This window comes from Medicago sativa, chromosome 7 (genome assembly GCF_051527215.1).
Source record: "Medicago sativa cultivar Bolivia chromosome 7, Bolivia_mono, whole genome shotgun sequence".
NCBI lineage: Eukaryota > Viridiplantae > Streptophyta > Magnoliopsida > Fabales > Fabaceae > Medicago > Medicago sativa.
The window spans coordinates 29073588-29097225 of NC_140755.1; the positions used below are offsets into that span (position 1 = coordinate 29073588).

The 23638-nt window shown below is 33.5% G+C and overlaps 3 protein-coding genes and 1 pseudogene across 3 annotated transcripts; 3 read left to right on the forward strand and 1 right to left on the reverse strand.

Moving 5' to 3' along the window:
* The first annotated feature begins 4004 nt into the window (after nucleotides 1–4004).
* Nucleotides 4005–5833, forward strand: LOC146905416 (serpin-ZX-like). Its single transcript, XM_085725082.1, has 2 exons — nucleotides 4005–4700; nucleotides 4845–5833. The coding sequence occupies exons 1-2, from the start codon at nucleotides 4137–4139 to the stop codon at nucleotides 5619–5621; spliced, it is 1341 nt and encodes a 446-aa protein (XP_085581208.1). The 5' UTR covers nucleotides 4005–4136; the 3' UTR covers nucleotides 5622–5833.
* Nucleotides 5834–8577: 2744 nt separating this feature from the next.
* Nucleotides 8578–9066, forward strand: LOC146905417 (F-box protein At4g22280-like). Its single transcript, XM_085728536.1, has one exon. The coding sequence runs from the start codon at nucleotides 8578–8580 to the stop codon at nucleotides 9064–9066; it is 489 nt and encodes a 162-aa protein (XP_085584662.1).
* Nucleotides 9067–16913: 7847 nt separating this feature from the next.
* Nucleotides 16914–19337, reverse strand: LOC146905418 (uncharacterized). The gene is made up of 4 exons (XM_085725539.1): nucleotides 17931–19337; nucleotides 17447–17644; nucleotides 17331–17362; nucleotides 16914–17170 (listed from the first exon to the last, which is right to left on the reverse strand). The coding sequence occupies exons 1-4, from the start codon at nucleotides 17989–17991 to the stop codon at nucleotides 17027–17029; spliced, it is 435 nt and encodes a 144-aa protein (XP_085581665.1). The 5' UTR covers nucleotides 17992–19337; the 3' UTR covers nucleotides 16914–17026.
* Nucleotides 19338–22104: 2767 nt separating this feature from the next.
* On the forward strand, nucleotides 22105–22914 carry LOC146905419 (serpin-ZXA pseudogene; annotated as a pseudogene).
* Nucleotides 22915–23638: the final 724 nt, after the last annotated feature.

Consider the following 23638-nt stretch of genomic DNA (forward strand, 5'->3'; position numbering starts at 1 on the left):
AAATTAGGATATGTATTTTTTTTTGTACTTGCATGGTAACATTATGCTGAGAAATTATAGACGATGATTAAATTGTAAATGTTAGTTTTATCATGAAACTTTTGATATTATGTTACTTCAAAGGCCTAGTACCTTCCAAATGATTCTGACCAAGTGGTTGAAATTTGTTTCTTCAAATGAATGGTCAATCTTTGGGCTACATTTCTAGACAGTTTTCTCAATCACAAATTCACAATTGGATGAGACAATTGTATAATTTGATTTGGGTTAATTAAGTAAATGGTCCCTATAAATATTCAGAATTTTGATTTTAGTCCTTCCAAATAAACACACCTTTCATCCCATGTAAGATTTTCCTTGAGCGCTTTTAAGGACTACAAATGTTGATGGAAATTTTAGAAGGACTAAAAAATGCGATTTTTGTTTTGAAGGGACTAAAAATGTAATTCTGAATATTTATATGTATCTTTACTTAATTGACTCTTTCAATTTTAACCTTGATTATCCATTTTTCAAAACCAGTCCCACTTCATTTTATGAACAATGCACAATCTTGCAACAATTTATTTTCTATCGTATGTAATTTGGCACATGTTAAGAAGTTTAAAGTAGTAACTTTGCATTAAAATTTGTACATTTTGTATTAAATATATAACTTTTTAATAAATAATTAAATATTTGTAAATATAATTTTCTAGAGTTTTTTATCATGTGCAATCTTTCACACGTTAAGAAGTTTAAAGTAGTAATTTTGCATTGAAACTTGTACATTTTGTATTAAATATACAACCTTTAATAAATAATTGTTGTTTTTCAATAAAAACTTACCACTTTTAGTTGCTTTAACATGTGCAATATTGCACATTTTAGACATATTCAATTTTCTAATCCATGATATATTATAACGAGGAATTCTAGCAACACACGTTTTAACACATATTTTTTAACACTATCTCTTTGATTGATTAAAATTCACATGGGTCCCACCAAATTATGTGAACCTATATAAATTTGATAGAACCAATATAAATTTTAACCAATCAATAAGTGTATTAAAAAGTGTGTGTTGCTAGCATTTCTCTTTGCTTGATAGGGATCTTCTCTGACTCAACTTACAAGAGCTGCAAACAATACAAGAGTTTTGGCAAATTGCTACGAATTTTTATTGCAGCTAATTTTCATAGTAAATTTGTCTTCTATAGGCAACAAGTATATATTTAACACTTCACAAGTCTTCTGTTGAGTTTGTGTCACGTGCACTCATCATTGCCACTTCTTCAAAAATTCTCTCACTCAAATTTAGGGTTTCATTACGATTGATGTTGCAAATTTTTATTTTATTTAGAAAATGATTATGTGGCATTCTAATTTTAAAAAAATTTAGTAATTACACACGTGGCCTTGACTAGGTAAAACTGACCAAAAGGATCAAAGTTGCAAAGGGGCTAAAACTTAGGGGATCAAATCTGTCATTTTTGTTCATAGGGGGTCACAATCGTAACTTTTTCAAACTTAAGCGGGGGGTGGGGGGGGGGGGGGGGTGCGCTTTAAGCTAAAATTTAATTGTGGTGGTATGGAACAAAATTTCCGCCAATACGATTCATGGTTTTCCATCCAGAATCAACATATTTGGTGGAAAACCACCATTCACATTCATGATTGCTTTGCAAGAAATTATGAAATCAAACACACTTCACTCGTGTTTCCAGAGACAATTACCCTCCATAATCTCTTGTGTTTCGCAGAATCACAACTAGGATCTCGATGCCAATTGTTAGTGCAACACATACTTCTTGCATATCCAACAACAATCAAAGAGAAATAGAGAATCTTTATAGAATGGTGACTCATTTAGAGAGATGATCAATATAAGTGAGAGAGAGAGAGAGAGAGAGAGAGAGAGAGAGAGAGAGAGAGAGAGAGAGAGAGAGAGAGAGAGAGAGAGAGAGAGGAGAGTTTGTTGTAACTATACTTTCCATTAGTTACTGAATGGTGAATTTTACATTTGTTCTCAATTGTCATTATTAAGCTAATTGCATAACTATATGGTAACTAGTAGTGGCATCCTCTTATTAAGGACACACATTACCTTAACCTTTAACAATGATCTAAAATATTCATCGAGTTGAAGATATGCTACTTTTATAACATGTTGACACAAATTTCATATGTTATTCTGTCTCTATAATTGATTATTCTTTATAATTTTAGAGGCATTTAGCCGTGTTAATGAATGTCACGACTCTCCACTTGTTGCAATCACAAATTCTATTCATGAATTATTTGGTTATGGTTTTGCATAAACTGAACCAAGTTGTACATGAGATAATTTTTCATATTGTCGGTAGTGGGGTGCAACCACCTGTCAGGGGTGGTGATAAGTGGTGGCGAAGAGGTTCTTCCGTCCATCAGATTAGGGCAACAAATGATACTGCTGGGACAAGGTTGTTGATCTTTGGCCATTTTTAAGTGTTCGTATTTTTAGGGAGGGAGATTTTGACCTAGGTGAAAAAATGGTGGGAAACTGCTCTGGTGGTCGTCGAAAGCGTTGGTAGTTGTTAGTGCATTAAAAGTCACAGGAAATCCGAGACGGGAGAATAATTACGTTGGATAAGGACTTTGGAGAGGAACAATGAGAATCGATTGGGTTGTGGACCAGTGTCGAACATGATCTTTTGCTTAGTTGGCTCCTGCCATTTACCTATCATCTCTAACAAGGCCATCCTAATCAAATTGGGGGCCCAACTCTTATAGGAATAATTTGTCTCTAATTAAATAAGAACATACTTTTTTTTTAAAGAGAAATCTAATGTTTAAATTATGAATAACGTTCGTAAACATCAATATTCTAATCAATAACATCAAAATTTATTAATGATGTTGTTTAATTTCGTAGCGTTGAAGTTGAAGCAATGAATAATATTATGAGATAACTAGATTTTTGACCCGTGCTCCGCTCGGGTTTATTGTAAAGGGATTGGCATACGAATAATAAAATGCAATATATAATACGTAACGGTGAAAAAATAACACGTGATAATCCATAGTAAACAAAATAAAACACTTCATAAAATGTATAATATCTGAAAATATTATAAAAGAAAATTCGGTAATCCTATCAATAATTCAGGTATATATAACCAAGTTTACATGGAAATTAGGGTAGCCGAAAAAAAAAGTATAAAATAGAAGGCATCAAACATGATCATTGATATGCTCATAGTTTCTAGAACAAACGTGCAGCATCAAATAAGTGTAGAAAATATTTTCTTCCAAAAAAAAAAAAGGCAAGAGGATAAGAATGAAATTGGTGCGATGCATTTTTTTTGGATGAAATTTGTTAGGTAAAATAATTGCAAACCTAATAAAGTAAATAAGCGGGAAAAAATTAGGTTAAGTTGTTGCAGACGTAACAAAATTAATAAATAAGGATAAATAAGGATGTAAAAAAAAAGGCATGAAATTAAAAAATAATCCAAGAAAAAAGTGTGAAATTCTTGACAGAAAAAAAAGTATAAAATAGAAGGATCATACGTGATCATTGATATGGTAGAAAATATTTTTTTCAAAAAAAAAAAAAAAAGAAAGCGGATAGGAATGAAATTGGTGTGCAATGCATTTTTTTTTGATGGAATTTGTTAGGTTAAATAATTGCAAACCTAATCAAGCAAATGAGCGGAAAAAAATTAGGTTAAGTTGTTGCAGACGTAATAAAATTAATAAATAAAGATTAGCAATTAACAAATAAAATTCTAAATTAACAAATTAGCAAAAAAGAAGAATTAATTAGCAATTATTCCGCAAAAAAATTTATTTAACATGTCAGCAACAGTAGAAGACGTTATCAACCGTAGAGCTGGTTGCATTCCGTAAAAGACGACAATGATTTTTCCTAGTATGATGTCATCAACCACCATGTCAACATATAATTGGCTGGCTGTTATCCATTTATCCTTGCCATTTTTGGAGTTGGGGGTATAATTTTCACATACTGCTGACAAAAATTGATAGCACCGACCTATTAATATTAATTTGGCGAGATCTATTTTTATTTTTTTGAATTAAATACTAGAAGCTCCTCAAATTAGGTCAATTTAGGTCTTGGGTAGTTTCGTCTTCCTTTTTTCCTGCAAAGAATGAGGTTCTCTCGCAAAACAATCGCCATCGCCAAAGTTGTTCTCTGCTTCTTCGTGCTCAACATCGTGGCTTGTTTAATCATCCTTGATCCAAAAGTCATTTTTCCGAAGAGAACCATAAGCAATATCCAAATCGATCCCACTCAACATCAACAGCTTCTCGACTTCCTCCGATCAGAATCCTCCCTCGCAAACAACCATAGCAACGTTTCCCTCACCATCGCCAAACATCTTTTCTCCAAAGAATCTTATCAAGACAAGAATATGGTGTTATCTCCACTTTCACTACAAGTTGTGCTAAGCATCATCGCTGCTGGCTCCGAGGGCCCCACACAACAACAACTTCTCAACTTCCTCCAATCCAAATCCACCGATCAACTCAACTCCTTCGCCTCTATCCTCGTCTCCGTCATTCTACAAAACGGTGCTCCCGCAGGCGGGCCTCATCTATCTTTCGTCGATGGTGTATGGGTGGAAAAAACCCTTTCTCTTCAACCTTCTTTCAAAGGAATTGTGTCTAATGATTATAAAGCAAATTTGTCTTCTGTCGATTTCAAGAACAAGGTATGTTTCTATATCTCCCCTCTTTTCACTACAAAATACTTATGCATGTCCTGATTTTGTTAAATTTTTGTATTGCAATACTTGTGAAAAGAACTCAACTATATATTTGCATAATTGATTTTAAATTTTGATATGGTTTGAAAGGCTATTGAAGTGACCAATGAAGTGAATTTATGGGCTGAAAGAGAGACAAACGGTCTTATTAAAGAACTTCTTCCTCTAGGGTCGGTCGACAACTTAACTCGGCTAATATTTGCTAATGCGCTGTACTTTAAAGGAGAGTGGAATGATAATTTTGATGCTTCGGATACGAATACCTATGATTTTCACCTTTTGAATGGAAACTCAGTTAAGGTTGACTTCATGACTAGTGAGAAGAAGCAGTTTATTAGAGATTTCGATGATTTTAAAGTTCTTGGCCTTCCTTATAAGCAAGGTGAAGATAAGCGTCAATTTACTATGTACTTTTTCCTTCCAAATGCAAAAGATGGGCTGCCAACTTTGCTTGAGAAGCTGGCTTCCGAATCTGAGTTACTGGACAACAAGCTTCCTCTTGATAAAGTGGAAGTAGGTGACTTTAGGATCCCAAAGTTCAATATTTCATTTGGACTTGAAACTTCTGATATGCTGAAGGAGCTAGGCGTGGTTTTACCTTTCACCAATGGAGGTCTTACTAAAATGGTGAACTCTACTCAAAACCTATGCATTTCTAAAATCATTCACAAGTCTTTTATTGACGTAAATGAAGAAGGCACCGAAGCTGTTGCAGCCACCGCATCTATGGCATTCACTAGCAGTGGAATGGGTTTTCCAACTCGACTAGACTTTGTAGCTGATCACCCTTTCTTGTTTATGATTATAGAAGAATTGACTGGAACAATCATCTTTGTTGGACAGGTGCTCAATCCTCTTGCTGGGTGATTTTAGTGTGCCACACTATCTTGGATATTTGGATCACCAATAGATAATAGGGAATTTATTTTTTAATATATCACGTGTTTATGATGAAGATAGTCCTATATTTGGATATGATCCATGTGTGGGTGATATTTTTTGCATATTTTTCTGACAATATGATGTTAGTAAAATGGGTATGTGTAGATGATTTACCTGCCTTTCCATATGTTTCCATATGTCATAGATGTTTTTTTTTTCTTTCTTTTTCTTTCTTTCTTTCCGAGTTCATACTTTTGTATTTTAATAAATTTTGGTAAACTTCCACTAATTTCTTTAACAACTCATGATATCTAACACCTGCTAAGGTAATTGAAAGGATATATATAGAATCAGAAGGAATATAGTGGTAAACATTAAATCACCCAACAAATATTCTTTTTGTTAAATTAAATTAGGATGTGTATTTTTTTTTGTACTCGCATGGTAACATTATGCTGAGAAATTATAGACGATGATTAAATTGTAAATGTTAGTTTTATCATGAAACTTTTGATATTATGTTACTTCAAAGGCCTAGTACCTTCCAAATGATTCTGACCAAGTGATTGAAATTTGTTTCTTCAAATGACTGGTCAATCTTTGGGCTACATTTTTAGACAGTTTTCTCAATCACAAATTCACAATTGGATGAGACAATTGTATAATTTGATTTGGGTTAATTAAGTAAATGGTCCCTATAAATATTAAGAATTTAGATTTTAGTCCTTCCAAAAAATCACACTTTTCATCCCATAAGATTTTCCTTTAGCACTTTTAAGGACTAAAAATGTTGATGGAAATTTTAGAAGGACTAAAAAATGCGATTTTTGTTTTGAAGGGAATAAAAATGTAATTCTGAATATTTATATGTATCCTTACTTAATTGACTCTTTCAATTTTAACCTTGATTATCCATTTTTCAAAACCAGTTCCACTTCATTTTATGAACAATGCACAATCTTGCAACAATTTATTTTCTATCGTATGTAATTTGGCACATGTTAAGAAGTTTAAAGTAGTAACTTTGCATTAAAATTTGTACATTTTGTATTAAATATATAACTTTTTAATAAATAATTAAATATTTGTAAAACAGCTCTGCCTGCAACAATGTTCCTTCACAATGGGAATAGATTTGAAATTGATCCTTCATAGGACAATAACCATATCAGGCAAAAGATCATTGGTGATTGATCAAAGCTTCAAACGACTCTTTTTGATGTGCTGACAATTTCACAACGTCCCTTTGACACCTCTTTATAAAGGAGTGAAGACTTAGAGATTGGTAGAGACTCAACAACAATTTACAAGTGTCAAAACTCTGCTAAAATTGTTCTGCATTCAAAAGTTCACTTAGAATTTCTTATCAACTTTCATATCGTAGAAATTCTAGAGTCTTAAGAGTCTGTATCTGATTTGTATTGTGAACACCACTGATTGTATATCAAGTGTTCAACCCCAAACATTTTTCTTTGTAATTCTGTTTGATTAGAAGTCTCTTGTAGTTGTGCTTGGGCATTAAAAGTCTCTTGATTGTGTTCAGGAGCATAGGAAGTCTTTTGTAGTTGTGCTCTAGCAGTTTGAAGTCTCTTGTTAGTTGTAGCAGTGAGCAGTTGTAATCAGATATTACATTATAGTGAACTCTCTTTGGAAGTGCAAGAGGGACAAGACTACTTCCTGTTTGTGGAAGGAACCTATATAATTGCTTTGTGTCTTTCTTCTTTCTCTCTCTGTTTTTATCCGCTGCAAGTTAGTTCTGAACATCACTTCAGAAGCAGTACTCTATCTGCTTCTAATCAAGTGTTTTCAGCTTAAGAGAAAACAAAGAAAAAGCTAACACAATTCAACCCACCCTTCTTGTGTTTTTCTCACCTTCAACTTGAATAAATATTAAGAGATAAAAATGGTTAAACAAGAGGTACCAAAAATGGTTATGGAAAAAATTTAGAGATAAAAAGTCGAAGAATAAATTTACGGGGATTAAAACAAAAATTTTGTATATTTATAAGAACCAAAAACGTATTTAACCCTAATTTAATACCAATGAAGCAAAAGGTCCCTCCAGTGCTATTCGACATAATTATCCATTAGAGAGAGAGAGAGAGAGAGAGACTATTTCAACCTAGACAAAACTTCTCAAGGACGTTTTTGATGCGCTGACATTCTTCTAACAAAGGTTCTGTTATACTCTCATATTCAAGGACTTGTAGTTTAAAGAACACAATATACTTTACGTAATTTTACAAGTGTCAAAACTCTATCAAACTATATAGCGCACAAACACTTAGAGAAATTCATACAAAATCCATATCTTAGAATTTTTGAAGTATTGGAAGTCAATTAAGTTTATTGTTAGTTTAACACTCTCTGAGTACAAAGTGTAAACAATCAAAATTTATTTGTAAACTCCAGCTATAGAAGTCATCTTTGTATAGACAAGAAAATGTTAGACTTGTTTGTCTAGTGAAAAATCCCTTGAAAATGCAAAGGGACTGGACTAACCTCGAATTGTAGGGTAAAACAGGATAACATCGTGTTGTCTCTTTTTTATTATCTTACCTTTTTTTTTTTTTGTTACATTTTATTATCTTACTTGCTCTGCTTTGTTTAAACTCTTAGAAAAAAATTAAAAAAAAAAAAATAACCCCTTCTTATGTTTTTCTCATCGTCAAATTTCATTAGTCTAAGTCTCCAAAGACGAGACCTAAGTATAAGAAACTAAATAATCAAGGCTTCTTTTTTTTTTTTTACGCAAGCAAGCAAGACTTTAGGAGCAAGTAACATGACTTCTCCTATATAAAAAGATCTCTAGCAAACCCAACATACATTAATTTCTCACTCCAAAAATATCTATCGGCAACACACTAACCCTTAACCACTCACTCACTCACAGAAAAGAAAAGAAAAGAAAAAAAAAAGAACACCTCGCTCCCATAACAGAATGTCTTCGCCGGAAACTTCAACGGTGGCCGTAGATAGGATAAGCAATTTACCAGAAGATATCCTGATTCACATTCTCTCTTCTCTTCCCACCAAACAAGCCTTTCTCACTTCAATTATTTCAAAGAGATGGAAGAATCTATGGTGTTACGTTCCAAATGTCGAATTCATGGAAGCCAAAGACTCTGGCTCCAAAGATAGCTTTGACGAATTTGTTTACTACGTATTGCGGTCGCGACAAACTGCAGGTAATCATTCCATCCACAGTTTCATTATGGACGTTGAACATGATTCATCTCGACATTATGATCTCGTTGTTGGTGATCCCCCTGAATTGCCTTATTCTATCCTTTGGTGTACAACACTTGTTGTTCTTAAGCTCAATTTTATTGATATGGGTGACGACTTTTCTCCTTTTCACGTAACATTACCCTCACTCAAAACCCTACGTTTGACAAACATTACGTTTGGACAAGAGAAGATCTCATGATACTTTTAAAACAATGTCCAATTCTTCAAGATCTTCACCTATTTCATATATTCCATAGCACTTATTCAGGCTGGAAAAGGATAACCTTATCAATGTTGAACAGAGCAGATGTTACCGAATGTTATATTCCAATGGAAGCAATTTCAAATGTCGAGTTTCTACGCATAAGACTATCCAGGGTATGTATATCATTGATGCATGCATGCCATTTAAAAAATATATATATATTTTTGAAAAAGATAAGTCTGAATATCAGGCTTACAAAAACGTGAAAAAGATATATACTACTGTTGAATCATGTATTGTTAAATTATTGAAGTTTACTATTATTATGGTAATAAACAAGGATATTACATTTGAGAAAAGTTCTTATTACTTTGTGAACAAGATACATGGAGAATTGACCAAATACATGATGAGTAAAATTCCAATTCCAATTCCAAAGAGTATCACCTACAATAGTGTATTACAAAGATAGCATCAAAACAAGGTTGTTGTTACCATTCGTCTGTAATCGCTGAATGTCGATAAAATATGTACGCTAATACTCTATACTCTAGCGACTTGAGAGAATGAGAATCATGCGTGATTATGAACATTATGAACCAGCCTCTTCTCAGTTAATCATCACTTAACAGAATCATAACCACAATGATTCAACACTATTTGGACATGTTTCAATGGAGACACTTGAAACTCATCTTTTTTTAGGCGTTGAAGAATCCATTACACTGTTCCAATCCAACAATGATCACAATTATGGAGCAATAGAGGTCATAAACTCTCTACAAGAATTGTTTCATGTGATTTTACGGTGGTGATTGTATGGCAAAGAATCAAACTGATTCTCTACTTTACAGTTACATAATTTAAGAATTTCACTTGTCTCCTTCCGTTCATCCTTCAACAGATCAGACCTAATCAGCTGCCAATTCGAGCTTCTGATCAAGCTTCTTTGTTTTAGGGGCAAACTGAACCTTCAAACACCAGCATCATATATATCTCTCTTCTGATCAAGCTTCTTTGTTTTAGGCTCAAGAGTTTTTTCTCTTCTCTTTCTTTTATTGTTCTCTAATAAAAATTACAAAATATTCACTCTTTCACAACTCTATCGTTCTTACATGTTTCTTTCTCTCTTCCCACTTTCTTCTCTCCAACCAAACAAGTTGACGAGACTGAGATGAGAACCAAGTCTTTAAAGTACTTGGAATGTGATTGAGTTTTTCTATTATAATCAGAAACAGTACATACCAAAGAGACTCACACATTTAAAGTTTCTTCATAAGAACCTCAATTTTCTCAACAGCTTGATACATATTTTTCTGTTTGACTTCATCCAAGAGCAAACGACAAGTTTTGTATCTTGGCACGGTATCTTGATCAACCATCTCCTCGATCAATGGGTGATAAGTCTGAATATCAGGCTTACAAAAACCTGATTTTTCCATCTCTTTCAGAATGCCAAAAGCTTGCTCTTGTGCATAGTAACAATTAACAAAACATAGAAATCATTGAGTTATAGGTTGATGTGTTTGGGGCGACACTGGCCTTTGGCATCGCAACCTTGAATACATGTGTAGCATCGTCTATTCTGCTTGCTCTCCCCAACGTATAAATGAACGAATTGAAAAAAAGCATGTCAGGCCTACATCCAAAAGTGTTCATTCTTTCGACAACTTGTAATGCTTCGTCTAATTTCTCTGCTTTTGCGAGTGCACACATGATAGTAGTGTAAGTGACCACATTAGGGGAGCAGTTTTGAGCTTGCATTTCATCGAGAAGATCGTAAACCATCTGCTTTTCTGGCCCTTGATAATATTAATTCTATACACATTGCTTTTTCATTCATTCGTCTCAGGCACATGGCAAGTCTATTGTTCACAGAACCATTTTTACTGATATATACTACTACTCCCTCCGGTCACATTTATAAGCAAAAATGCACTTTTTAGATTCATTGAATACATAATGTATTTGGCCCATATATTGACCAACTACATTAAGAATTGAATGAATCTAAAAAGTGTTTTTTTGCTTATAAATGTGACCTGAGGGAGTATTAAATAGACAGGTCTAGGTTTTAGTTAAAGGTTTGCGGCCGGAATATAATGGTTTTCTATGTTGCCGAAACCTCAACGTAACAGTGATTGATACTACACAGACCCTATTTGATCCCAATTTTCTGTAATATCAAGGGTTGGTCATGACTGCGACCGTCTAACATGACCGTTGTTAAAGCAAAAGGTATACAAAGATCAGTGATTCCAGGGGAAAAAACAATTCTAACAAATGAAAAAAGAAACCAAATAAAGGATGCTAAAAAGTACAAAAAATAAATTAAAAATATATAAGAAAGTGGTGAGATTACATATAAAATTGATGAATAGAGAAATGTTAAAGTGGAAGTTCTAGCTATGTTGTGCATCACATCCTTCCTCTTCATCTTGTTTTGTAGGAACTCCATGAGTTTGGCATTAAGACGCCAACGTTCGCATGTGCCCCTCAATAAAAGCTTGCAATATTGTGCTCTACTCCCGTCTTCTAGAATAATGTGACTCTTGGTGCCAAAGAATTTTTCTTTGAATCTCCGATGTCACGAAGTTTGACAGACAGAAATGCTTGTCTACTTGCTCCACCATGTCCTTCACTATTACATATGGATGTTTAATCAATCTATTGCAAGTGTTAGAGTGACATTTGATGACTTCACATGAACTCTTCTGATCTTTCTTAGCATATTGATTTAAATATAAATTAAAATAAAAGTTGGCCTCTTTGCGTATTGTTTCTCCCCTGTTCACAAATTCACACTCACTTTCAACTTCTATTTCCACTACTTTAGGATATGAGATTTTTAAAGTTACCGTGAATTGATGATATAAACATGTTTGTTTGTCGAAGTCTCTAATATGCACCCTTTAGAAAATATAAATTAAAATGTAAATTAAAAGGAATGTGATTCACAGCAGTCAAAATAATAATACAGTCATGCAGTCAAATTAATTACAGCCATTCGATCAAAGCAATGCTTCAGATTCACTCACACTTAAAATCCACAACACAGCAAATCCAAATGTGTGAATCTTCTCCCTTTCTCCTCCAAGTCTCCAACCCAGCAAGCAGCTATGTTGGGTTGATATCCCTTTCACCACAAACGAATCTGCTTCGGTTAGGTTGATATCCGTACCCTCTGTTGTCTTCTGGAATCGTGGCTGCTGGCGACACTCTCGCAATCCGAAATCGTTGATTTGTCTTCGCCAGTGGAATCATGTTTCGGTAGATTGTTGATTGGTTGCTCCATGATTAAAATTGAACAATAGGATTCTATAATAGAAGAGTTAAACAATTTGGAAATATGAAGAAAGAAAAAAAAAAACTAATTAAGAGGAAAACTGTATGAGTTCACGGAAGGCGGTGGGAGTAATAGATGGTGTGACAGAATTTGAATAACAGGACCACGTCTTTGTTTAATTACAAAATTGTTCCTTTTCTCCTCCACCTCCCGTTGTGGAAGGCTCCATTCCAATTTATCAATTTCACGTGAGGCATTTTAATTTTTACCATAGCTGCTTGCTGGGTTGGAGACTTGGAGGAGAAAGGGAGAAGATTCACACATTTGGATTTGCTGTGTTGTGGATTTTAAGTGTGAGTGAATCTGAAGCATTGCTTTGATCGAATGGCTGTAATTAATTTGACTGCATGACTGTATTATTATTTTGACTGCTGTGAATCACATCCCAAATTAAAACTGATTACAGTAGGTAATGCAATTGATTTAAATATATAAATTAAAATAAAAGTTGGCCTTTTTGCTTATTGTTTCTCCCATTTTCACAAATTCACACTCACTTTCAACTTCTATTTTCACTACTTCAAACATCTTCTTCTTTGTGCTCTTAGAACCCACTGGAGTGAGTATTGTTTTAGTTCTCAACTAAATAGCGTTGCAACTCTCATTGTTGGGGTTATCAAGTATACTACTTGAAAAATCCACCAAAAAATCCACCTCTAGCCAAGTTAGCCATTTGTTTTGCGAGTTGTCTAAGATTTGTTTCAAAGCTTTTGATAATTGCTCCACTATTCTGGTTGACACTTCTTGAGTTTTTACTAATGCCTCAATGTTGTCTTGCGACACTTCCATGAACTGAGCGAAAACTTCCCCTAGATTTGACGTCTCTCCTTGTCGAATTTGAAAAACATGTTGATCAGGCATTGTTCCTTGATTGCCCATTCACTAGAAATGAGACCGATCATCCCACACCGGATGGTAAGGGTTAGAATAACTCACCCACATTTGAGGCAGGCGCTCAGATAACAACTGTATGATGCATAGCGCAAAAATTCATAGACATAATCAGGAGTGCACAACAAACACAATACCTTCTTAAAAAAAAAAAAAAAAAAAAAACAGGACACCTTAGTAGCACTAATCTATCTAACCTTGGTAGAACCGATCTATCTAGAAGTGAAAAAGCGTAATTGTTTGTGGTTTTTTTAATAAAATATAATAAAACAAAATCTTTTTGGAGGTTTTGAGAGTCTTTGACCAAGAAATAAAAACAAAACAAAATAAAACAATTTCTTTTTCATGTTTCTAGAATATTTGACCTAAAGAGAACAACGTAAAATAAAAGAAATTTTTTTTAGTATTTTGGAAATATTTGACTTAAAAATAGAACCAAACAACATATTCAAAAAAAAAAAATTAGGATATAAACAAAACAAATCCAAAACAAAAATACGATATTGTGAAATAAATAGTAACTAAAATAACATGAAAATCTTTCTAGAGTTTTTTTTCTTTTTTGAAAGATCTTTCTAGAGCTTTTAAATATTTTAATAACAAATAAAATAAAATATACACAAATCTATATGATAATTTTTTTTCAAAAATGTACCTAGAAATAAAATAAAAATAAATCTTTTTAAAACTTTTAGAATATAAACAAAACAAATAAAACAAAGATTTCGTCTAAATAAAAAACCTAATACACCAACGTGCTATAAAAAACCAAACACCTTGCTATTAGAAGATTGGAATGTCATTAGGGTTCAAAGTTGAAACCTCAAGTTGTCATCGCTGCTCCTTAGTCCTTATGCTTTCTTTTCCAAAGGAATTGATCCACTCTTTCAAATTCAGACGTATATGCCAGCCATGACTACAGGTATGATCATTCAACAATCCGTTTCTTTATTCATTCATGTGTTGCAACCATTAATTAATTTGATTTCTTGTCTTCTGTTCTTTTAACTTCTGTTAAATCTTGGTCTGCAGTCTCCATGTCTCCATCTCCGGTGAATACATCGACTGTAATTTCCTTGATTAATTACTAGCAACTTCTCCACCAAGACAGGAGAGCATGCTTATGAGAAAACCTATGAGGATTAAAAGGTCTTCTTGTTCACTATCAAGTGACGAAGATGATGCAAAGCTGAAATATGGGATATTGACAAGCACTTGGTGGTCACAAGAGATCTCACCCTTGTACCACATAGTGTTGCATGTGTTGGGTGTTTCTGAGATAGGAATTCAAGCTGAAATATGGGATATTGACACTAGGTCCATGCACTTCCTCAAATTCAAGAGATGATGTAGGTCAAAGACTTTGTACAAATTAAAGAAGAGGTTTAAAGCAAGGGGATAAGACTGGTCTTTTTTGGGATCAGTACGGCCGATTCTTTAATTTTTATATTCTTTAGGTCAATAAAAATAGACTAGGTTTCATTCAAAAAAAGAAGAATAGACTAGGTTTAACAATCCATTAATGGAAGTGTGTTATTTCTATTTCCTAAAGCTGCATTCTATGGATGTGGACTTTATAGTGGACAAGATACACTTCATGATCTCCAAGGGATATATCATGAATTCTACATGGGTATTATGAAGCCATAATTGTATGGTATTTATTTGGAGCAGTATCAACATCACCCCTACGAGTCTCTTATGCCAAGCAACTTATGGATTATGAAGCTACTCCCTACATGAGTATTTCGTACAATAATACTGATTGGCTTCATAACTTTTAGTATCAAAGCTGAAGATTCGTTGGACCACCAGCTATATGGTCTCCACTCGTGCAGATTGGTCGTTCATCAGCCATATTTTATATATTCCAACAACTGTGATTTCCTTGATTAATTGGGTCACAATCATACCACTAGTATAAGAGCGGCGAATCAAACTTTTCAACACCTTTGTAATTGTAATTGATACGACTGTACTAGTTCATATCATTAATGATTTTAAACATAAGTGTGTGGCGATTCAACTTCTCGTTAGCTCATTTTTTGTTCATTCATGTGTATTAATTCTTTTTGTTCACATGTTTGTGATTTATTGTTTGTTTTTGTTAATTAATACAATATTGCTGAATATTTAGTTGAAGTAAAACTTATCATTGTTATCCAATTGATAGTTAGTACTTAATGAGAAAATGTCTTCTTCTCATGAATATATAATTTAGGATGAATTCGAAACATGCAATGTACTTAGGATTAATTTGAAGATGACTCCAATTGTCTTCTTCTCATATGACTTATGTCAAGACTGTAAAGGAAATCAAATTCTATGCTTAAAGTTGCAGGAAAACTTCCTTGGATAATACTACAACTCCAGGTACTTTCGAGAAGTCCAAATCTCTCATTCACAACTTACAAACTCCCCTCTATTCTCTCCTTCCTACTATTTAACGACCAGGTTCTCCCTCTTGACAAATTCCTAATTAAGTAGTCTATCTAACCAATAGATCTCCAATACTCAGATGATCATTATTCTAAAATGAATTTTCCTAAACGGTTATTCACCACTAGAATAAGAGTAACCGAATAGCATACAATTATAATAAAAACCTAACTGATTGAGTAGATGTAACATTGAAAGGAATAAAGAATTCACCTGCCCTTTTTCAGAATGTGGGTTGCAAGATCACACACTTCCCTAGCACAAACAAAGCAGTAATCCATGCGATAGCTGACAGCTTAATCACCAACTGCATCCCTGGACCTTAAATGTACAAACTCCAATATAGCGATAAATACAAACCGGCAACCATATAAACTCTTCCCATGTGATACGTTTACATTGAATGAAATCCCAAAAAACTTATTCCCTATAGTGTTCAACAGGCCCCTATCGACATATCGGATCCCATTTCTCATCAAAACAAACTGGCAAGGACTTTTACAGTCAAATACAAAGCATCAATAAATAGGTGACCCAAATATTTCAATAAGAGACATGAAATAGAATCAGAAACCCAACGTTGCCAATGGCTAAACCTAGACTCAATCAAATATTGATGCCCAATCACAACAAGAAAACTAGAAGAAACCCAAAATTAAGAAATAAAAATAGTATTATTGATTGAAAAACCACAAGTGTTTTAGAAGAAAAGCCCCCTATAACCCAATAGTTATTGAGCTCTTGATTTCAATATTGCATACTTGCAGACACAATAAAAGAAAGCTATGAAACATGTATTTGATTTTAATATTGCATACTTGTAGACACGATAAAAGAAAGCTATGAAACATGTATTTATTGACATTAAAAACGCACACCTACTTGAACCCGATTAACCCTTGTTTTTAGCATTACTCGTCCAATAAAAATTAAACTGTTTTGCTTTTGGAAAGTGATATCTTCTCCCCATATCCCCGTAGTACATTTGATAGCATTCCATTCAATTGATTACTAGAGATAAAGGAACTTAGAATTCTAAAAACTGGCCATATTGGACAGGCAGCAGATGGAATTTCTGCCATATTTTGTTATAGACACATCACTGCATGATAGCGAAAACCAATAGAATAACATTGCTAATGCACTAAATATATACATTGTTAAAATAGCTTCAAATTCATTCATAAATGGTTCGTACAGCAGTAGAAGAAAGAAACAATGAATTCAAACTGTAGAATCCACTTATTGTTTTCCATAACAGAAAATAGAAGGTTACACTTATGCATCATTTTCTTCTTCCGGATCAAATTCCATAAGTTCATGAAATAATGGCATTTGTTTAAATGGATTGTCCAACCAAAGAGTTGTGCGGAATTCGTCTGCATATTCTAGTTCTAGGCAGTACTGAGGGGAAGCAGGGACCTAAAACCAGAAGGGGAAAAAAAAACATGAGGGAAAACAGACGAATGAAACAAACAGCAAAAGTATCTAATCTAATAACTGTGTTGCTTCATATTATTAATTCCAGTGGATGATTAAAAAACAAAAGTGAAAGTAAAAAAAGGGATGCAAAACACAATACCTGTATCTCCTCGAGGAGAAAAGGTATGCCATCTGCAGAGATAAAATGTGGTTAGGAGATTTATTTATCAACATAAAGAAGAAAAAATGTCAAAGTTAAGGGATACATAGGTTTACTCCTATCTGGAGGGAAATCATCTTGTATTTCGAAACATGATATTGAAGCTTCATTTGCCTCAATGCACTTGCTGTGATCGTGTATGACAAATTTCTCCTTGATAATATGTCTCCTCAATGCACTTCGACGACCTCGAATCCTAAAACCTTTGCGTTTCTTTCGATATGTCTTTGACTTGAGATTGGATACAAAGGACTCTATCAAAGCCAGCAAAGAAAAAGGAGTTTAGAAAAGAGCAGAAAGAGATTGAGAGTCGTATCCGGTGTCGGTCTCTATGCTTCATAGGTCATGTGCAAGTGTAATTTACGCATGAGAGAGTGTAGTGTGATCTAACACCATTAAAATCAAAATCCCTCATGTGTGTTGGTGTGAGATTGACAATTGATAAAACATGTTTTACAACAATTTAGAAGCTAATCTTCTAGATAATGTGATAGAATGCATATTAAGTTTTTGTTAACCAATTCATTAATTCAATCTTACTTTTGGGGCTTTTGTGTTGGAAGCTGCTCTCATCTTTAATCATCATCATCCAGCTAGTCATTATTGTTGGAAAAGATAGAGCGTGAGGGAGCTAGTGGTAGGGACACACATTAGTGATGAGCATATTGTAGGAGGAGACACATTAGTGATATGATGAAGCCTTCAATATTATTGACATTGCATCTCAAAGGCTTAAAGGCTTGAATACAATTGCACCCATCTAAGTCTATTTATAGGTGCTTGAGGATGTTTCTAGAACTAGAATAATCTAGGTCTTTGTTTGCCTTTTCTACATTAGAATATTATGGATGTTTCTAGGCTACAACTTAACCTAGACATTAATAGAACAATCTAGAAACATGTAACAACTTTATATTATTCTAGTTTTCTCTAATGTATTCTAGAAATATCTAGAAATGTGCATCATATTTCAACACTCCTCCTTGATGCACATTTCAAAAACTTCAAATGTAGTACGTAGTTGCTCAAACATAGATTTGTGCTATCATCTCCTCCTGCATTGATACTCTTCATAGTTGATCAATTTGACATGATAGAAAATTTGTGCCACCTCTTGCCATAATATTTGTTGTTGGTCTCCTTGCCGGTCTTGTTGAAGACTTCTGCATGGACCATTCTTCCTCCTTAGTTACATGTGAATCTCCTTGTCGACATTGTTGAAGATTTCTGACAGGGAGAATTTCTTGTCCATAGTTGCTTGTGAGTCTCCTTGTCACTCATGTAGTAGATTCTTGACAGGGACTCATTCTTGCTCTAGTAGTTACCTATGCTTGTACTCAAGTTAAGCATCAGAGGTCACAGGTCTCCATTTATATTTATTGCCTGGACTTGTGCTCTATTCGAACTTGAGTGTCTTATTCTCCATAGGTCTTCGACATTAGTCGGACTTGAACTTTAGAGGATCGGGCTGTTAGGCTATCTGAACTCCTCTATAGCCTTCTTAGTTTTTTGTTTGAACTCAAACAGAGTAGAGCCTTGTGGCTACATGTACTCCTTTTGTGTTTGAGTCATAGACTGAGAATTTCTACTTTTGTAGAATTCATGTTATAGAAGAACATATAGTTGGTGACACGAGGTCATATTTTGCGACACCCTGTTAATGACCGAACGCAGCTCTGATACCACTGTTGGAAAAGATAGAGCGTGAGGAATCTAGTGGTAGGGACACACATTTTTGATGAGCATATTGTAGGAGGAGACACATTAGTGATATGATGAAGCCTTCAATATTATTGACATTGCATCTCAAAGGCTTAAAGGCTTGAATACAATTGCACCCATCTAAGTCTATTTATAGGTGCTTGAGGATGTTTCTAGAACTAGAATAATCTAGGTCTTTGTTTGCCTTTTCTACATTAGAATATTATGGATGTTTCTAGACTACAACTTAACCTAGACATTAATAGAACTATCTAGAAACATGTAACAACTTTATATTATTCTAGTTTTCTCTAATGTATTTTAGAAATATCTAGAAATGTGCATCATATTTCAACAATTATGATCTAGGGTTTGCAATAAGATTTAATTCTATTCTAGGGTTTCATTGTTTGATAAAGGAAGATGCGATATTTTACCAGTTACTGTTACTAACAAACGAAGGATGCAGAAGAACTTTGATTCCACGAATCAGAACGTTGCGACGATGAGAGAGAGAAAGAGAGAGAGCGCTTCGTTGTGGTTTTGAATTTGAGTTTCTAGAGAGAGAAAGTAGAAAGAGTTTTGAAGAAAAGTTGAACTTAGTTTGTAACAAGTGAGTGAGTGAGTGGGTTTTATATATCCTTATTTATTAATTTTGTTACGTCTACAGCAACTTAACCTAATTTTTTCCTGCTTATTTGCTTTACTAGGTTTGGAATTATTTAACCTAACAAATTCCATCTAAAATTGCACACCAATTTCATTCCTATCCGCTTGCTTTTTTTTTTTGAAGAAAATATTTTCTACCATATCAATGATCACGTATGATCCTTCTATTTTATACTTTTTTTTTGTCAAGAATTTTACACCTTTTTTTGGATTTTTTTTTTAATTTCATGCCTTTTTTTTGACATCCTTATTTATTAATTTTGTTACGTCTGCAGCAACTTAACCTAATCTTTTCCCGCTCATTTGCTTTATTAGGTTTGCAATTATTTAACCTAACAAATTCCATCTAAAAAAATGCATTGCACACCAATTTCATTCCTATCCGCTTGCCTTTTTTTTTGAAGAAAATCCTTATTTATTAATTTTGTTACGTCTGCAGCAACTGAACCTAATTTTTTCCCGCTCATTTGCTTTACTAGGTTTGGAATTATTTAACCTAACAAATCCCATCTAAAAAATGCATTGCACACCAATTTCATTCCTATCCGCTTGTCTTTTTTTTGAAGAAAATATTTTCTACCATATCAATGATCACGTATGATCCTTCTATTTTATACTTTTTTTTTTGTCAAGAATTTTACACCTTTTTATTTTGGATTTTTTTTTTTAATTTCATGCCTTTTTTTTGACATCCTTATTTATCCTTATTTATTAATTTTGTTAAGTCTGCAGCAACTTAACCTAATTTTTTCCCGCTCATTTGCTTTATTAGGTTTGCAATTATTTAACCTAACAAATTCCATCTAAAAAAATGCATTGCACACCAATTTCATTCCTATCCTCTTGCCTTTTTTTTTTTGAAGAAAATATTTTCTACCATATCAATCCTTATCCTTATTTATTAATTTTGTTACGTCTGCAGCAACTTAACCTAATTTTTTCCCGCTCATTTGCTTTATCCTTATTTATTAACTAGATTTTTGACCCGTGCTCCGCTCGGGTTTATTGTAAAGGGATTGACATACGAATAATAAAATGCAATATATAATACGTAACGGTGAAAAAATAACACGTGATAATCCATAGTAAACAAAATAAAACACTTCATAAAATGTATGACATCTGAAAATATAATAAAAGAAAATTCGGTAATCCTATCAATAATTCAGATATATAACCAAGTTTACATGGAAATTAGGGTAGCCGAAAAAAAAATATAAAATAGAAGGCATCAAACGTGATCATTGATATGCTCATAGTTTCTAGAACAAACGTGCAGCATCAAATAAGTGTAGAAAATATTTTCTTCAAAAAAAAAAAAGGCAAGAGGATAAGAATGAAATTGGTGCGATGCATTTCTTTTGGATGAAATTTGTTAGGTAAAATAATTGCAAACCTAATAAAGTAAATGAGCGGGAAAAAATTAGGTTAAGTTGTTGCAGACGTAACAAAATTAATAAATAAGAATAAATAAATAAGGATGTAAAAAAAAAGGCATGAAATTAAAAAATAATCCAAAAAAAAAGTGTGAAATTCTTGACAGAAAAAAAAAGTATAAAATAGAAGGATCATACGTGATCATTGATATGGTAGAAAATATTTTTTTTTTTTAAAAAAAAAAAAGAAAGCGGATAGGAATGAAATTGGTGTGCAATGCATTTTTTTTGATGGAATTTGTTAGGTTAAATAATTGCAAACCTAATAAAGCAAATGAGCGGGAAAAAATTAGGTTAAGTTGTTGCAGACGTAATAAAATTAACAAATAAAATTCTAAATTAACAAATTAGCAAAAAAGAAGAATTAATTAGCAATTATTCCGGAAAAAAAAAATTATTTAACATGTCAGCTACAGTAGACGTCATCAACCGTAGAGCTGGTTGCATTCCGTAAAAGACGACATTGATTATTCCTAGTATGATGTCATCAACCAGCATGTCAACATATAATTGGCTGGCTGTTATCCATTTATCCTTGCTATTTTTGGAGTTGGGGGTATAATGAAGAGAAACTCTTGTGTGAACCAGGACCAAGAAATTTGGTTTGGTCACACATAGAGTTTTTGCTTTCTCTTTCTTCACAAATAAACAAATATTTTTCATTTTCTCTCTCTTCTCTCTTGTCTCTCTTCTTTCTTTGGTTGTGACCAAAGAAAATTTCTTGGTCATGGACCACCTAAGAATTTCTCATAATTTTCACACACTGCTGACAAAAATTGATAGCACCGACCTATTAATATTAATTTGGCGAGATCTATTTTTATTTTTTTGAATTAAATACTAGAAGCTCCTCAAATTAGGTCAATTTAGGTCTTGGGTAGTTTCGTCTTCCTTTTTTCCTGCAAAGAATGAGGTTCTCTCGCAAAACAATCGCCATCGCCAAATTTGTTCTCTGCTTCTTCGTGCTCAACATCGTGGCTTGTTTAATCATCCTTGATCCAAAAGTCATTTTTCCGAAGAGAACCATAAGCAATATCCAAATCGATCCCACTCAACATCAACAGCTTCTCGACTTCCTCCGATCAGAATCCTTCCTCGCCAACAACCATAGCAATGTTTCCCTCACCATCGCCAAACATCTTTTCTCCAAAGAATCTTATCAAGACAAGAATATGGTGTTATCTCCACTTTCACTACAAGTTGTGCAGATAAACATCTTTCCTTATAAGCAAGGTGAAGATAAGCGTCAATTTACTATGTACTTTTTCCTTCCAAATGCAAAAGATGGGCTGCCAACTTTGCTTGAGAAGCTGGCTTCCGAATCTGAGTTACTGGAACACAAGCTTCCTCTTGATAAAGTGGAAGTAGGTGACTTTAGGATCCCAAAGTTCAATATTTCATTTGGACTTGAAACTTCTGATATGCTGAAGGAGCTAGGCGTGGTTTTACCTTTCACCAATGGAGGTCTTACTAAAATGGTGAACTCTACTCAAAACCTATGCATTTCTAAAATCATTCACAAGTCTTTTATTGACGTAAATGAAGAAGGCACCGAAGCTGTTGCAGCCACCGCATCTATTGCATTCACTAGCAGTGGAATGGGTTTTCCAACTCGACTAGACTTTGTAGCTGATCACCCTTTCTTGTTTATGATTAGAGAAGAATTGACTGGAACAATCATCTTTGTTGGACAGGTGCTCAATCCTCTTGCTGGGTGATTTTAGTGTGCCACACTATCTTGGATATTTGGATCACCAATAGATAATAGGGAATTTATTTTTTAATATATCGCGTGTTTATGATGAAGATAGTCCTATATTTGGATATGATCCATGTGTGGGTGATATTTTTTGCATATTTTTCTGACAATATGATGTTAGTAAAATGGGTATGTGTAGATGATTTACCTGCCTTTCCATATGTTTCCATATGTCATAGATGTGTTTTTTTTTTTTTTTTTCCTTTCTTTCCGAAGAGTTCATACTTTTGTATTTTAATAAATTTTGGTAAACTTCCTCTAATTTCTTTGACAACTCATGATATCTAACACCTGCTAAGGTAATTGGAAGGATATATAGAATCAGAAGGAATATAGTGGTAAACATTAAATCTGGTTGGGCACACGAACATTTAATGCCACACTACTACTGCGTAGCTTTCTTCAGTTTCCCTTTGTGTTCCTCCATTGACTCAAATATTTTTTTTTTGTGTAATTTTTTGTTAAATTAAATTAGGATGTGTATTTTTTTTTTGTACTCGCATGGTAACATTATGCTGAGAAATTATAGACGATGATTAAATTGTAAATGTTAGTTTTATCATGAAACTTTTGATATTATGTTACTTCAAAGGCCTAGTACCTTCCAAATGATTCTGACCAAGTGATTGAAATTTGTTTCTTCAAATGACTGGTCAATCTTTGGGCTACATTTTTAGACAGTT

Excerpts from the sequence above, each read along its gene's own strand:
- LOC146905416 (XM_085725082.1), top strand. The coding sequence starts at position 4,137 with ATGAGGTTCTCTCGCAAAACAATCGCCATCGCCAAAGTTGTTCTCTGC. Across the intron at positions 4,701-4,844 it reads CTGTCGATTTCAAGAACAAG|GCTATTGAAGTGACCAATGA; the intron begins GTATGTTTCTAT and ends ATGGTTTGAAAG.
- LOC146905417 (XM_085728536.1), top strand. The coding sequence starts at position 8,578 with ATGTCTTCGCCGGAAACTTCAACGGTGGCCGTAGATAGGATAAGCAAT.
- LOC146905418 (XM_085725539.1), bottom strand. The coding sequence starts at position 17,991 with ATGACTAGCTGGATGATGATGATTAAAGATGAGAGCAGCTTCCAACAC. Across the intron at positions 17,645-17,930 it reads CCAACACAAAAGCCCCAAAA|AGTCCTTTGTATCCAATCTC; the intron begins GTAAGATTGAAT and ends TGGCTTTGATAG. Across the intron at positions 17,363-17,446 it reads TGATTTCCCTCCAGATAGGA|ATGGCATACCTTTTCTCCTC; the intron begins GTAAACCTATGT and ends TTATCTCTGCAG.